The sequence below is a fragment of the Hetaerina americana genome, unplaced genomic scaffold, assembly GCF_022747635.1.
Source record: "Hetaerina americana unplaced genomic scaffold, ioHetAmer1.1.p SCAF_11, whole genome shotgun sequence".
NCBI lineage: Eukaryota > Metazoa > Arthropoda > Insecta > Odonata > Calopterygidae > Hetaerina > Hetaerina americana.
Window position 1 is genome coordinate 37,722,930 of NW_027286181.1, and position 16,246 is coordinate 37,739,175.

Sequence of the window (16,246 nt, forward strand, 5' to 3'; positions counted from 1 at the left end):
GATGAGCAGGGTGGGTGGGGAAGCACAGCAGTCTTGTTTTTGGCTAAAAAATCACAAGTTCTGAGAGATCAATAAGCTGGTATTATTGTCGGAAGGGAAGAACCACTCGCTTCTCTTCCAAAGTTTGGGCCGTTTTCACCTGATTCTCTCTCTTAGGCATTTCATAACCTTCAGGTAGTATTCCATGTTGATTGTCAAGCCTTTAGATAGGTATTCATGATGCAAAACCCCTTTGCATCGAAAAACATAGTCAACATCACCTTGACATTTGGACGAACTTGTGAAGCTTTTTTGGGGTAGGGGATGTTTTACCAACCCATTGTAAAGATTGCACTTTTGTTTTGATGTCGTATCCATAAATCAATGGCTCTTATCAAAAGTTTCCGTGAAGGATTTGCAGAATTTCACGCTGAATTTCACAGAAAAATGCTGCTCCTTCAAAGGGCCCATTTCTGTGGATCCGATTTTTTTCTGCACTCTACAAACACCCCGTCACATAAGCAGTGGAAACTAGTCAACAAAATTAGGTATCAACAAAATGGTTGAAGAGTTCTTGTTATTCAGGAAGTTTCCCCAGACATATCCTGTAATGTGTCAAAGTGGATTAAAAAATAGCCAACTTGAGGCATGCTGTTTAAAAAGTTCAAGAATGTTTGATCGGACCAATTAGGGAGGAAGAAATCAACAGGGTGTACGATCAATTAAAAGAAATAATTATGGGAGTTCCAGGAAGGAAATATTTTATGGTGAAAGGGAATTGAAATGTGATGGTGGTAAGTTAGGGGACTACTGTGTAGGAACAAGGAATGACCATGGGGAAGAAGCAATAGAGTTCTGGAGGAGACAGGGCTTAATCATAATAAACAGTTAAAAAACCACAATAGTGGTTTGATTTAATAAATAGTTAAAAAACCACTTAGTTATGTGTAGCAAATGCCTGGGATTCAGAAGAAATGTTAGACTATATTATGACTAGTCACAAAATAATAACAGTGTGATTAATTTGCTGTTTCCCAGAAGTGGATGTGGATTGAGAAAGTTTGGTAAATTCCAACCTTCATGTATAATTGGATTTCCTTCTCCAATTACATTTTCATTACTTCAGTGACATCATTTCTTCTACTTTACCATCATCATAGTTTGTTTTTAGCATATTAACTTGGACCATTATGGAATTTGTGGATTTCTATTTTACCTCCACCGTCATGATCCTCTCATTGTATTGAAAAAGCTCTTCACTTTCTTTGCATTGCTCTTCTGCAGTATTATGCCCACTCCCACATTTCCATTCATAGAGTCAGTGTGAATATGCCTGTAACTACCATTACTTAAGTCTTCCTCTTTCAGTTATTTCATTTCATCCCAGTCTAAAGTACCTGACCCCATTTGTGCATCTTTACTTGTACATTCTCCCTCATGTCTGGATTGACTGGAAATTTAAAGTTCTTATACTAAATTTGGGACAGATTTGAGTGTCGTAGCATTTCGAATAGTCCCTGCCCAGAAATCTTAATTGGGGACTTGTTTACCTCTTTAATATTTTATTCAAGAGGGTTTTATCACATTTTATTTATGTAAATTAAAGAAAGGGTGAAAATTGATGAGCTGCTGCCGCTCCTCTTGATCATAATGTAGAGGCCTCCCATTACCTTCCATATTGCAGCATTTCATCCATTGAAATCATTTTCACCACCCCTACAATGAGATGAGAGTTGCTGTACCAAACTCTCTGTCTACTCCTTAACTTGTATGTGTTACATTATAATTTTTGTAAAGGAGGGCTGCTGGCCCTGTATCTAGATAATTGGTGGCGTATTATGTGGTGTCAGCCAAGTCACGGCACTGACATGACATGGTTTTTGTGAAATTTTTAAGCCATCTTATCCATGGATGTTCTTCAACATCCTCCAAGTACCATTGCTAATTGTCTATGACTGTTTATTCATTAGTACACATGCTTATATCTCAGCTAACCTTAAGGTCTATAGGGCAACCTACCACCTTCAAACCAGTAGATATACTCAATGGCTGAAAGTTCAACCCTGAGGAATGAAAAGTGATATCTAGGAAAGTTTGATTGACTAAGAAAACTGTTCCGATTACACAGAAAGAGTCACATGATAATTTTGAAATCTTAGGTGAAATCAAATTTAGTCATGAAAGTAGGTAGCCTATTGAAGAAATAAAATTTCAGCTATTGATTCAGAGGGAGCAGTCCAAAACTTGTGACATTGTTCGGCAAAACAATAGTAAGAAGTTAAGAGAAATAAACTGTAAAATAACCGATTTGGAAAATTGTAGTTTCTCAGATGAAATTAAGAATCAAGGTAATAGACAAGCCTAGCAAAACTATCAAAGTCTGATATTAACTAATCATTTTCTAAATACCTGTATCATGATGAAATCACAACTCTCCCTCAATGGATTGTGAATTATCCCCATCTCTCATAAACCCTCATGGTGGCTTGCAGGAAAACATAGCAGTCTTACATGTTTATAGTGACATTTATACCAAAGTTGTGGTTGATATTTTTAGCATCTTTTGTCTATTATGCCATCAGGATCTTCATTAGATGAACCCAGTCAGTATGAAGTGAAAAATTTAATGGATGACGTAGAAAGAGAATTTAAACACCTTGAAAGTGAGCTTGAAAAGTGCCGCAATCAACGCAAGGTTGAAGAAACAAGACTTCAAACTAAAGTGAATGATGCAAGGTACAAATAACTTAAGTCTTCTTTCTTGAAGGAGGATGCCCTTTATCCTTACTTGCATATATTACAGGTACATTTTTGTTTGTATAATTTAATTCTATTTATTGTTGTAATTGGGAGTAATTTTTATTCAGGATTTATTATTCTATGTGATAAAAAATTAAAATCCTAATTTGAGTTTCATAATTTTCTATTTTAGGGACAAAAAGGTCAAAATTGAACAAGAAATACAAATGAAAGCGAAGCAGTTGAGTGACAGTAAAACTGAAGTGTCAAAGTTGAAATCTGACCTTGCTGAGGTATGATTATTCTAAATACGGTTTAGCATTTTTGGATATTTTATGTAGTAAATTTATTTTATCAAACAAAATGTATTTTATGTCATATTTTAAAGTTAGCATTGTCCTTCCAAAGCTTTAACCTATGTTGAATTCGACTGGTGTGGTGGCCACGGCTTCTCCATTTTAGGAATGATTTAACTTTCAACTCCCATACTATTTTAAATTTGTATGCACTCTGAGCTACTCATACTACTCTTTGTTTGACAATGTAAAATGTCTTAAAACATGAATACCTAATCTCATTTAAAGGCCTTAAATGTATAAACACTATTACCCAATAGCTAACTAACAACACAATTTCCTATGCCCTGTGATTAGGTACGCTCCCAGTGCAATAGGAACCTCTGCTTTAAGATAATATCTTTGAATAGTATTGAATAGTGAAAGAGTTTTTAGCTTTTGTAATATTTATCAGGTGGGTCACGGTAGTCCAGTGGGTAGAGCGTTGGACTCCTGACCAGACCGGGACCGGGACCAGGGTCCCGGGTTCGATTCCCGGGCAAGGCACTCTGGGCACCTGCAGCTCCACCCAAGCTATGTGATTTTTTGGGTACCCGGTCTTCCTGGGAAACTATAATTGGCACAGGGAAAGGAACTGGCCCCCTGACCCTGATGTGTGAATTTTCACACGCCATATAGGGCTTAGTACTGGGTGAACTCTACCATCACCTACTAAACTGACCTTCGGGTTGATTACTGTGTTCATGTTTTTTTTATATTTATCAGGATGGATGATTTCCAAAAAAATCAAATACTATTAAATAGCCAAAACTAAAATGTTCACTTCTGACCAGAAATTTTCAACTCAATATAAAAAGTAAGCATTTGTTAACATATTATAATGAATATTATTTTACCTTTTACTTCTCAGAAAATGCAAGCTTCCCACAGAAGTTATTTTTAAATTAGAATTTAAAAGCAACATACTTCTATTGCAATGTAAAATAAAATAAACTACAAAAATAAGGTAATTGTAAATAAATGTTCATTAATCTTGCCTTTGGCATGGAGTCTTGGAGCATGTATTGAGCTTAATTCAGCGGCAATTGTAATTGGTACAATAATCAATTTTGTTTGATAGATCTAAATAGTGATGAAGATGAAGTTTTGTTTTCCCTAAATCTCATATGTCAGATTATAGGGGGAATTGTGTATTCATATGTATAATAAGAACAGGGTGAAAAAAATAGAAAAAATGTATTTGTCTAAGAAACCTGTCTCAATGTGTCTTTTAGCTGTGGATTATTCAAGGCACATTGATAAAAGTTTGTACATTCCACTATGCCATTCAAATGATCACACTTCATACATTTTTGGTTTCTTGGCACACTTTTTCTTACTGATTGAAATATAATCTTTGTCCCCTTTTCCTTTGCCAGTGATTCATTACGTTTCTTCCAAATAATGAAACATGTATTGCAATCAAGGAATGAATTTAGAAATAAACATGGTGACCAACAAAAAAATTGATGCCTTTGGCATGATCAACAAAGGAATTTATTTCTTCAAGTTATCATTTAGCAAATGCTCTTCAGAATATCTGGGATAGGACCAAATATATAATGGATCTTATATGATTTCATAATTCTTTTCTCCAGTGCGTATCTTGTGTACGAGTGTTAATTTCACATTAATGTTTTCCTCATAAAAATATCAAGGGAATTACATTGCTAAAGATTTTATTGTCCAGTTTTCTAGAGTCTGAGGCAAGCCAAGTATAATGATCTTGAATTGATGGTATATCAGAGGAAAATTTACTGCTCTGCAGTAATTTTTCTTGAAAATTGTTCTTGAGCTGTAAATTTGTCTCCCAATTGTAGTAATTAGCTGGTCTGTTTCATATGTAGACACGCCATCTTACACTGTGTGTCAAAGTTACCCCAAGACACTTCATGAAGTTTCTAATGCTAAACCCTCGTTAAAATGTTGAAGATAATTTTATATAAATAAAAAATAAAAAAAATTCCATTATTGGTGGGTATTATCGAATCTCTACGAGTAAGAGCCTCCAAGGTGACTGAGAGTAAAGAGCATCAACTGTTTTCCAAGCTGGTGCTTACTATTTAAAAATGCTTACACATATCATTTTAGACTAATTGCAAAAGTTGGTTTGGCTATGAAACACTATAAACTTAAAATTAATTAAAAAAGCAACTTTGATGTATCAAATAATTTGATAATTATTAATTTGTGTTCTCATTAGGTACAGTCATCTGCTGGACGTCTTACTAAAATTGAGGATGACTTAGCAAGAGCTGAGAATGATCTGAAGGATGAAGAAACAACTTTTGATTTAGAATCAGAAAAGTTAGCAATAATTGCACTTCAAGAAAAAAGGGATAGGTAAGTGTATAATGCATGGTATAATTTTTTAAACTATTCTGTAATGTGATGATAAGCAGTTAATTAGCGGTATTTCAGATTACAGTTGAGATTAAGTGAAGTGAATGAAGAAGTCCACAGCCTTCAGCGTCAGAGTGGTGAACAGGCAGAATTGGATGTCTACAAACAGTCTCAGTCCAGCAAAGAAGCAGACATTAAAAGATTGTAAGTGAACGACTGTGCTCAAACAAATTTACTTACTCTTGTCATTATTGAATTTGTCAGGGATGTTTCATACTGCCAAGGCTTCATAATCATAATAATGTTTTTTAATGGGTGATTGCCCTTTTTCTATGAAATACCCATTACCTTGAAAATAATCCCCTGATGCAAAAATGTTCCTTTTCCAATAACTTTTAATTAATTTAATATAATGATTCATTTTTAGGCAGAGGAAGCATTCTGATGCATTGCAACATCTTCTACAAAAAGTCCCAGAGCAAGGCTTCAAGCTTGCCGTGGAAGGATGCCTGGAATCATTGGTCAGTTCATGAATCGTTACTTAGAAGTAGTGCTTTTCTTTCATTGGAAAAGGAATGCATTACTTGGATTGTGCTATAAATCCTCCACTTCAACATCCATTCCTAATTGATTAATATTTGTCCTGTGTACAAGAAATGCGATTCTGTAAATGGTAACTTTTATTCAACCAAAATTGCCATTTTTAGAATCATAAGTTTTTATATGATCCTGTTAAATGTGCTCCAATTTTTGAAAGAATTTGAAAACTTTTAATTACTGTGCTGGAGTTCCTAAATTCATACGAGTATTTATAAAATGTAGCTTATGAAATATAATTGTTTTCATTATCCCTTCATGATTTTTGGCATTTTTTTCTCCTATTATATGTGATGCATTACCTTTTTTTAAAATCAGGCTAATAGTATAGCAGATATAAATTACCAAATACGAGAAAAGGAAAAGGAGCTGACCAGCTTGGACACCAACAGAAAGCATTTAAAGGAACAGTTACGTAAGAAAGAGGACTTGTTGAGAGGTATGTGTTGTTCATCGTTTCACATTTACTGCTTCAAAAATAACTAGTTAAATAAGATACCATATTGTTTTCACTATGATTCCTTCAAATTTGTGCTATTTTAATTGATATGCACTATACTAATGCAATATATTATACAAGGTCTGTCCAATAAATATGTAACCTGGTGGCCATGATGTGGACTATAGCCTTGCTCACTAGCGGCGCTATTTGCCTGAGACCCAATGAGCCGTCTGTGCTTGGCAGATCATCGAGCTGTGCGTATGGTGCCAGCTATGTTAGTTTCTGTTGTCCTTGTTTTTACTGTTTGTCAAAAATGGAAATTGATAAAAAAACATAGCAATGAATCAACATCAAGTTTTGGTGAAGTGCGGTTAAAGTTATTAAGAAATTACTGAAATGTTGACAGCTGTGTACGGTGATAACGCTTTGCAGAAAATATCTGTATTCAAGTGGATTAAGCATTTTAAAGATGGCCAACAATACGCCATGGATGATGCAAGGCCGGGACGACCTTCAACCACTTATTTTGAAGACAACATTGAATGTACGCGGTCCCTTGTCCTTACCGATCGGTGAAACACTGTCCGAATGATAGCTAATGAACTGAACTTAGGAAAATCAACAGTGCACACTATTATAACCGAACATTTGGGTTTTAAAAAAATGCGTGCAAAAATCGTGCCCAAGATGCTGACGCCCGATCAAAAGTTGAAAAGAGTTGAATGTGTTAGGGGCTGGAAAAATTCACTTGAAAACAATGCTGGATTTCTGAATAGAGTAATCACTGGTGACGAATCGTGGTTTTACGAGTATGACATTGAATTAAAATCGCAAAGCAAGGAATGGAAAGCAAAAGATGAACTTTGAACCAAAAAATCAAGATAAAGCCGCTCGAAAATCAAAGTCATGCTCCTGGTTTCCTTTGATGTCGAAGGTGTTGTTAATCATGAATTTCTTTCTGAAGGGCAAACAGTAAATGCTGAGTTCTCCCTTACAGTTCTCAAGCGTTTGAGAGATCGGGTGCATCATGTACCACCAAATTTGACTCATGGCGATGGATGGATCCTTTACCATGACAATGCACCTGCACATTCACCATTGATTGTTTGTCAGTTTCTGGCAAGAAATATTCAATTACCATCCTTGATCGTCCTCCTTATTTGCCAGATCTCGCCCTCTGTTACTTTTTCCTATTCCCAAAATGCAAAAATGCGATGAAGGGACATCACTGGGAAGATGTGGACCCAATAAATCAAGAAACGACGAGAAAACTGAAAAACCTTCCTGCCGAGGACTTCTAAGGGTGCTTTAAACAGTGGAAAATAATATGGAATAAGTCCATAGTGGCAAATGGAGAGTACTTTGCTGGGGCCGAAATCTATATGGACTAAATTCTGCAAAATAAAGGTTTTATCGCCTTAGTTCGTGTATGTGTTGGACATACCTCATATATTGGCAATGTTTCACTGTATCTAAATGTGAAAGCCTTTAAAAAAATGTCCTCCTGGTATTTATAATCATTAATTTTGTTAGTTAACAACATTTATATATTTTAATAAAATGCCCCTGCACTGGCATAATACTAATTTTTTCTGTCATGGAAATTCAAAACCAAGAGTATTTTAAGAGTACAGTAGAACCTTGCTTAATGAGAAAATCTCATAGCAAATAATTTGTGTGTAGGGAAAAGTATTTTTCCCAAAACTGTCTCTCTTAATGAGTGACGAGGAGAGGAGAATTCTCTGAATGAGTGCACGTCTTCTACTTCAGTTTGTGTTAAGCACTCATTTTGCTGGCATATTAGTGTTGCTAGCTAGCGATCATACATTTTTCCAAACTTGTGTTTGGACATATTATTTGGGATTTTTTGTGCAAAGTTAGTAGTAATTTGTGCATAGTTTTAAAAATGTCCCAGAAGAGAAAGCCATGAAAAGATAGCCATAAGAAAATAAATGGAACAATAGAGATTTATAAGTGTGAAAAGTTAGAACAAGTTGTGAGCATGACTGATCCAGCATGGTCTATGTCAGCAATTTGCATTCCTCAGAAGCAAGGACAAAATAATGGAGATAAATGCTTAAAAGGGAGTGACAATAATATCTACGCTACGGTTGGGTATTCTCAATGATTTGAGATGATTCCTTTTAGTTGTGGATTTACTGTATTCTTGCTGTAGACTTGTTGTGTGTGCAGGACAAAAAGACACATTTAGGCGGCATATTTGACCCTACAGGGTTCGTCCGGAAAATAAGTGTACTGATTTTTTCCCGCCGCTCCAGGCGCGCCCAGCACCGCTCTGACGGGCTGCGATTGGAGGGGGGTATGTTGGCAAGCGACGCTGAAAAAGGCAGTCGGCTCTGAGCTGTGGTGTAGTGAGGAGCTCTGTTAACGCGAACCTCCACGCTCGACCCACGTCACGGAACGCGATGCCGAAGTTTTTGGAGCAGCGTTATTCCATCAAATTTGCGGTAAAGCTTGGGAAATCGTCTACCGAAACTGTCGGTATGATTAACCAGGCTTACGGGGAGTCAGCCATGTCCAGAAACATGATCTTTCGGTGGCACAAGATGTTCGTGGAGGGCAGAGAAGAGGTCGACGACGAACCACGGCATGGACGCCCATCAACGACACTCACCGACGAAAATGTGCGAAAAGTTCGCGATGTACTGAACTCTGATCGTCGTCTTAGTGTTCGGATGATAGCAGAGCAGTGTAATGTGCCAAAAACAATAGTGCACGAGATTATTAGGGATCAAAAACATCTGGCGGCTGCATCACGACAATGCGCCGTCTCACACCGCGCTTGTCGTGTCGGACTTCTTGGCCAAGCACGGCGTGGCAACGCTGCCGCACCCGCCCTACAGCCCGGACTTGGCACCACCGGACTTCTTTCTGTTCCCGAAGATAAAGAGGAGTTTGAAAGGAACGCGTTACGGGACTTTGGACGCCGTCAAAGAGGCCGTGACGACGTGTCTTCGAGAGGTTCCCGATGATGCCTTCGCGGGAGCGTTCCAGGAATGGGAACGCCGCTGGAACAAGTGTATCGACTCACAAGGGTCCTATTTTGAGGAATATTAGCTTAAGATATGTAAAAGTGTAATAAATTTTTTTTCCTGAGCTCAGTACACTTATTTTCCGGACGAACCCTGTATGTGATACATATGACCTAAGTCATAGTGGCACTTAAAAATTAAATTTAAATTGAGACAAAGCGGTAATTTTTTCTTAAGAAATTACATAATTTGTGATATTAGCAAATTCCAATATCTGCTGTGATTCTTTTAATGCTTGCAGCAGGTGGCTGTTATAGGTACATATATTGTTTCTTAACCTGATATACTTAAAAATGAAGGAAATTAAGAAATTATTATGTGTTCTTAATGGAATTCATGTAAGTTGGGAACTTTTTCTTTGCCCTATCTCTTCAGACAAATAGTAGACCTTATATCCATTAATTGTGAAAATATTCACTTTTTATTTGTGTTACACCTTAATCTAGCATCTCCATTATGGCTGATGTTTTGATCTTTGACTTGAATGAAGAAGCCTTAATGCCTTCAAAAAAGACATTGTCTTCAGCGGTGGCTTGGCTGGACCTCGGCCCAATGGAATACCAAATAGGAATATATTCAAATTTCCATATTTTTTCTTAGTGCTTGAAAATAGTACCCCAATTGCTTTTTCTTGTGATAACATTTTACTGAATAAAGTGTTGGTAATATTCTGTACAGTATGGTACATATTAAATGAAGTCTTCAAAGGAATTTTTTTCCCATTTCTTCTGTTTTGTTGGTTTGAAAAAGTATAACAAAGAGTACAAATCAATTTCTCCTTATTTTCAGAAAATGAAGAAAAGTTATATGAACTCTGTGGTGGGGAAGAATATGGTGAAAAGTTGACAAGTGTGCGAAGACAAGTTGAAGAATTGCAGGTAAATTAATTTGAATCACAAATTAGTGTGATGGTATGTACGGGCAAAATTTCTTTTGAAACTATAGTTTGAAAAACTGTTTAATTTGCAAAAGAAATATGCTTTTGAATACATTCTATTTCAATGCAGATTTGTATATTTTGAGATGGCCTTGGAACAAAATCAGCTTACTTCAAGAAATTAAGTAATCCTACTTCAAGAAATTAAGATGTAATTTAGCCATGGTGTTAGTTTGAATGCAGGTGACTTCCCTTTTTAAGAGGTCTGATGTGGCAGATAATTTAAATTTTATATACAGTGGAACCTTGCTGAATGAACACCTTGTAGAGTGAATAATTTTCATAATGAGCAAACATATTTTGCCCGAAAATGAGTCTGTTAACAAGCAAGTTTGCACATAGATTACAAGGAGAAGGGATATTTTGGAATAATTATGCACCTGCTACTTCAGTTTTATTTAGCTTTCGTTCTGCTAGCATCATAGTGCCGCTTCCAATCACGCATTTAACCAAATTTGTGTTCAGATGTATTATTTGTCATTTTTTGTGTGCAAAGTTGAATAATATTTGGTGCATAGTTATAAACATGTCCCCGAAGAAAAAGCATAAAAAGCAAGAATTAAACCATAAAAGAATATGTTAACCATAAAAATAAAAAGTATCATTGAAAAGCACTAACCCAAACAGTGGGCTAAATGTGATATGGAGATCATAGAAAACTGTTACATCATACCATCTGTATGAGAAATCCTCCTAATAGTTCTGTGGCAATGCATTCCAGAAATTTAATGATTGATAATGCTGAGTTTATTTTTACAAAATTTTGAAGCATCAGCAGAAACAAAAATCTCTAGATAGGATTCTAATAAAAAGGAATTCGGTACATATTATCCTCGTTGTATAAGGTTCCACTGAATGCTATACTTTAATATAGAGCCCAATGTCAGGGTTTGGCCACCCTTGCCAGGTCAGAGTGGCCTTACTGACAGAGTGTTAGTGATAGAGATAAGGTGATAAAATGTTACTAGTAGAGGTTAAAACTGAATCAATGAACTTTATTGTCATTATTTAGGTCTGCAAGTAGACAATCACATAGAGGAAGAAATAGAAAGTTAATTGGAGCATTTAGAGAAAATAAATGCTGGTATTCCTGGGAGGAAATATTTTATAGTGATGAGGAATTGGAATGTGATAGTAGACAAAGGGAGAGACGTTGGCCAGATAAGGGCTGCAGTAATAAGGCATGATTTTGTATAGTGCAGAAACATGGTTATTGTGGAAGGATTATAAGCTTAGATTGAAAGCATTTTGAAATGTGGATAAGAAAAACAATAGGGAAAGGTGAAAGGATCAAAAAGGAAGACAAATGAGGAAGTGCTTGTGATAGGGAGGAGAGAGGTTTGTTCTGAGAAATATGGAGGCAGGAAGGACTAATGCAGAGTATTTTGATTGGTGATGGGTTGTTGAAGACTGTGATAGAGGGGATAAAGACTAGTGAAGAAGCAGTAAGAATAGGATAGGGATGTTGGACGGAAAGGAGGAAGTATGCAGAATTGAGGAAGGGTTTATTATAGTGTTGTATATGAGGTATTTTGTTAGAAGAGATAAACAAATGTTTTTATTATTGTTCCGTCTGTGTCCATCAAAAACACATTAAATGTTAGAATATTAAAAATTATATAATTATTATAAATTATTTATGTGGGTAACATGTGATACTAGGAGGTTAATGCAAAGTTACCTGAGTATCATCAAAACTAAAAGGTTATTTGCGGGGTACCACTTCATTGGGGAAAGAGCCAAATTAATTACCCCAATTCCAAGAAGTATTGGGGAAAAGACCGAAAAATTCAGAAATCATCATGAGAATTTGGACCTGTAAGAAAGCCTTTAATTTTGATAGTAATGTGTTTTGTGATGACCATGATGTTATCTTGTAAGTGTAAGCTAAAGCCAAAATATGTATCATTTTTTATTCAATCTTCAGTAACCTTTTGATTGGCTATTTCTCTTCTTTGATGCTCCAGTTCAAATATCTCTCAGGGAACCCATTCTTAGCTCACCACAAATGCAGCAACTCAACATCGTGTCTTACCACCATTAACTGATCCTGCTGCCTGAATGGAGCCATATAGTAAAATAATCATCCTGACCCTTGTGGATTGTGATACTATAATATTGCAATCAACCTTTCATGTAGTGTGCATTGTGTTGTAACTGTCAGTTGAGCAGGCCCATGTGAAGTTTGATTATTCTTTTTAGTGATTTTCCTGTTAGATTTCCTTTAAGATTGGGTCTAAGAGTTGAGATGACAGTGCATAGTATTCACCTTTATATACATTTTTTATGTTATTTTCACAATTAAGCTCTAGGTAGAGTGCAGGTATTCAATTCATTGCTATATAAGGCATTGGCAGATACCATTTTTGTTTTGAGCCAGATGGTCAAATTCCTATGTATTATTGGGCCACATGCCCCAGAAATTTACCTTTCAAGAATTTTAACTTTATTTTTACTCAAATCCAAAAGGTTGTCATTCAGCATACTGCTGACTGATCTTAATTAATGATGTGGTTGAACTTGGCTTTTTCATGACCATTTCAAATTTCCAACGAATAATCCTAAAAACTCTGTACTTGCTTATTTTCAACAAAAGACATTTAGAATAATTGCATGTGTTACGCATTGTGTAAGTATCACTGTATACAGTAAGGCATCTTGCTGACTAATAAAATGACTTTTTACTTTTTCCTCAACTCAATGAATTGGTTTTTACAGGATGTTAAGGGAACATTATCATCATCTGAGTACTTGTTCAGGCGTTACATCAAAAAACTCGATGAACCGCAGCCCTGCTGTCCTCTTTGCCACAGGGACTTTTCATCTGATTCTGAGGCCCGAAGTTTGGTTTCTGATGTGAGTTTAAGAATTCTTTGTGTATAGGCTGATTTTTTAATGTTAAATTATCATGTAAAACTGAGACTTGGCCAAATGAGGTCTTAGCCAAATGAGATTATAATGTTATCTTTTCCATATATATATATATATATATATATATATATATATATATATATATATATAAAAGTGTGTGTATATATATATATATGTATATATATATATGTATATATATATATGTATATATATACATATGTATACATATATGTATATATATATATATATATGTGTATATATATATATACACATATGTATACATATATGTATATATATATATATATATATATATATATATATATATATATATATATATATATATATATATATATATATATATATATATATATGCTATATATTTTTATAGCTATATATATATATATATATATATATAGCTATAAAAATTTCATTTAGACAATTTCAATTTGTTCAAATAATCAGGGATAGAGCAAATATCAATCTGGTAAATCGGGGAAAAATCTGGAAATGTCCCTTTTGACAGCTACAGGGTACCCTAATTATTTAAAAGCTTTCCATGGTTTTAACTCTTTTAATTTCATTTGAATCTTTACAGCTTAACAGAAATGTAAGGGAATTACCATTGAAATTACGAGAAAATAAGGCAAAACTGGATAGTGTAGAGGAAAAGTACAACAAACTTCTAGAGCTAAAACCTGTTCACAAAAGTATTTCAGAAATGAAAGAGAAGGAAATTCCTGACCTGAGGTAAGAAATGATTTGTTCAGTCATATTATCATATATTGGAGTCATAATTTCTTTAATTCTAGTTAAATTACTCTAGCTAAATTTAGTTCATTGTCACTCCTCATTGTAATAATTATAAGTTCATTATATATTTGATATTTTATATGCATAATGAGAAGAATGCTTTAAATTAAGATTGCATGCCATTAACTATTATGTAGTTTTTGCTCTTGTTATGGACCACATTATTAATTGGGACTTTATGATGAAGCGTTAAGAGATGAATTTTCTCATCAAATTATTGCATATAAAAATGGTAACTATGATTTTCCAATGATATGATGCTTTATGAAGGTGGAATATATAAATATATTATTTCAAACCTTGATTTTCCTAGAATCTGAGATTTGACATTCTGTACGTTCCTCAAAAGTAAATAAATCACTCATAAAACATTTTCATTTGAACAGTATCATTAAAAAGTATTCATAAGCTTTCAGAAATGATTCATAAACCAAGAAGTGTTATTTCACATTAAATGAACGTATGTATGCATGGTTTTCTGTGGACAGGAAAAAGGTTACTGCACTGGAGAACCAGATAAGAGATGTTAAAATGGAAATTGAGAACTTGCAAACTGATCTCAGAGTTCCACAAGTTGATGAAGAACTAGCTAAGTCAACCATGAATGATATGGTACTATTGGATCAATCAATTGGTGAACTCCAACAAATCAACCAGCATGTCAGTCGCATCAGTGCTAGTTTGCCACCTGGCGGTAAGAATGTTTTACTATTCCCAGTTATGAGAGTGAAATTCATACCCTAAATAGTTCGCCTACATGTGTTAATTAGAGCTACACCAGAAATTGGAAATCTGCTTTTTGTGAGCTACACTGGATAGTTGAAAGCAGAAAACAAAATTTTTTAATTTTAAACTGAAACTTTAAGTTTTAAACCTCAAATTGAGCATCAATTAGAGTGGACTTGCTTATGTACTGACAGCTATGATTTAACTGGAAAGATTCAGGTTTTCTGCTTTTCAGGTTGAAAGAAATAGCTCCTTTAATTGAAAAAGCTTCTAAACCGTGAACTCATTCTTATATTTGTCCAAAAAATTGTAAATTAGCAGTTCGCTTAAATTGGAAGAATTAATATTTTAAATTTACATTTTATATGTGTGTGAAATAACGAGGGATTTGATCACTACCAAAACAGAAGATTCACACTGCTACTGCTTGGCTAACAAATTGACAACTTCCTAATTGGCTCAGTTCCCTCATCCAAGGAATGTGTAATAAGCAAATGTTATAAATATATAATGCACATTTGGACTGCTTGCATCATTGTATGTTATTTTGTTCCCTAATATAAACTACACAGAAATATTATCTTATTTTCTGACGTTAGTTAAAGATGGAGTTGTGCAAACATACTGCAGTGCAAGTTACGATCCCTGGTTTTAAGGGCCAAACCTTTTTCTATGGTCATTCTTTTGGTGTAAAAAGTATTTTTCTCTCTCTCAAAGTTTTGTCTTTTAAGTCAATTTTAATGGAACGTGATTGAGAATTTTTAGAATTTTGTTTAGTGCTAGAACTTCGAAATCAAAGTTAACATGGATGTAACTGTATCACTGTACCTTTGTCATAATCTGTAACCATATATATTTGATGTATTGAAAGGTATTTCGTACTTTTATCTCAAAAGAGCACAATCCATGAAGAGCTATTACTAGGTTGGCCAGTGACATGGCAAAGGTATTTCAGGAAGTTAGAGCAGTAGGAATCTGCCAATGGGAAATGCCGAGGAATTTTGTATGAAGTCTGGAATTTTTTTTCTAGGGGTGTGAAAAAATCATTTGAAAATGCATTTCAAATATTTTTTTTCCTTGTGAAAATAAAAACTTGAAAAAAAAATATGTGCATAAAGGAGGAGGGCAATGTATGGCCCATAGATGTGATTGAAAGATGTTAATAATGATATTATTTGGTAGAAGTATCTGCAAGGTTAAATTTAAATGAAGTCTATCTTCATTTAGTTTGGAAAACTTCATTGAAATTCTAACTATATTTGCTGACTTTTATTTTAGCGTAATTTTTGTCTTAGCAGTTAGCAAATTAAGATTATCTCGGAGAAAGTTCAAACTTTCTGTGAGATTTTTCATACATTTTTTTGTTATTGCTTTCAATACTCTTTTGAATAACCTTTGAGTAAGGCATGTAATC

At 34.7% G+C, this 16,246-nt stretch overlaps 1 protein-coding gene across 1 annotated transcript in view; it reads left to right on the forward strand.

Moving 5' to 3' along the window:
- Positions 1-16,246, forward strand: part of rad50 (DNA repair protein rad50) — a 45,852-nt gene that overhangs the window by 13,640 nt on the left and 15,966 nt on the right. The window contains exons 9-18 of the mRNA XM_071599600.1: positions 2,562-2,715; positions 2,912-3,011; positions 5,257-5,396; positions 5,475-5,600; positions 5,824-5,917; positions 6,312-6,432; positions 10,278-10,366; positions 13,144-13,281; positions 13,892-14,043; positions 14,595-14,800. Coding sequence (XP_071455701.1) covers positions 2,562-2,715; positions 2,912-3,011; positions 5,257-5,396; positions 5,475-5,600; positions 5,824-5,917; positions 6,312-6,432; positions 10,278-10,366; positions 13,144-13,281; positions 13,892-14,043; positions 14,595-14,800 — 1,320 coding nt within the window. The remainder of the gene's footprint in view (positions 1-2,561; positions 2,716-2,911; positions 3,012-5,256; positions 5,397-5,474; positions 5,601-5,823; positions 5,918-6,311; positions 6,433-10,277; positions 10,367-13,143; positions 13,282-13,891; positions 14,044-14,594; positions 14,801-16,246) is intronic.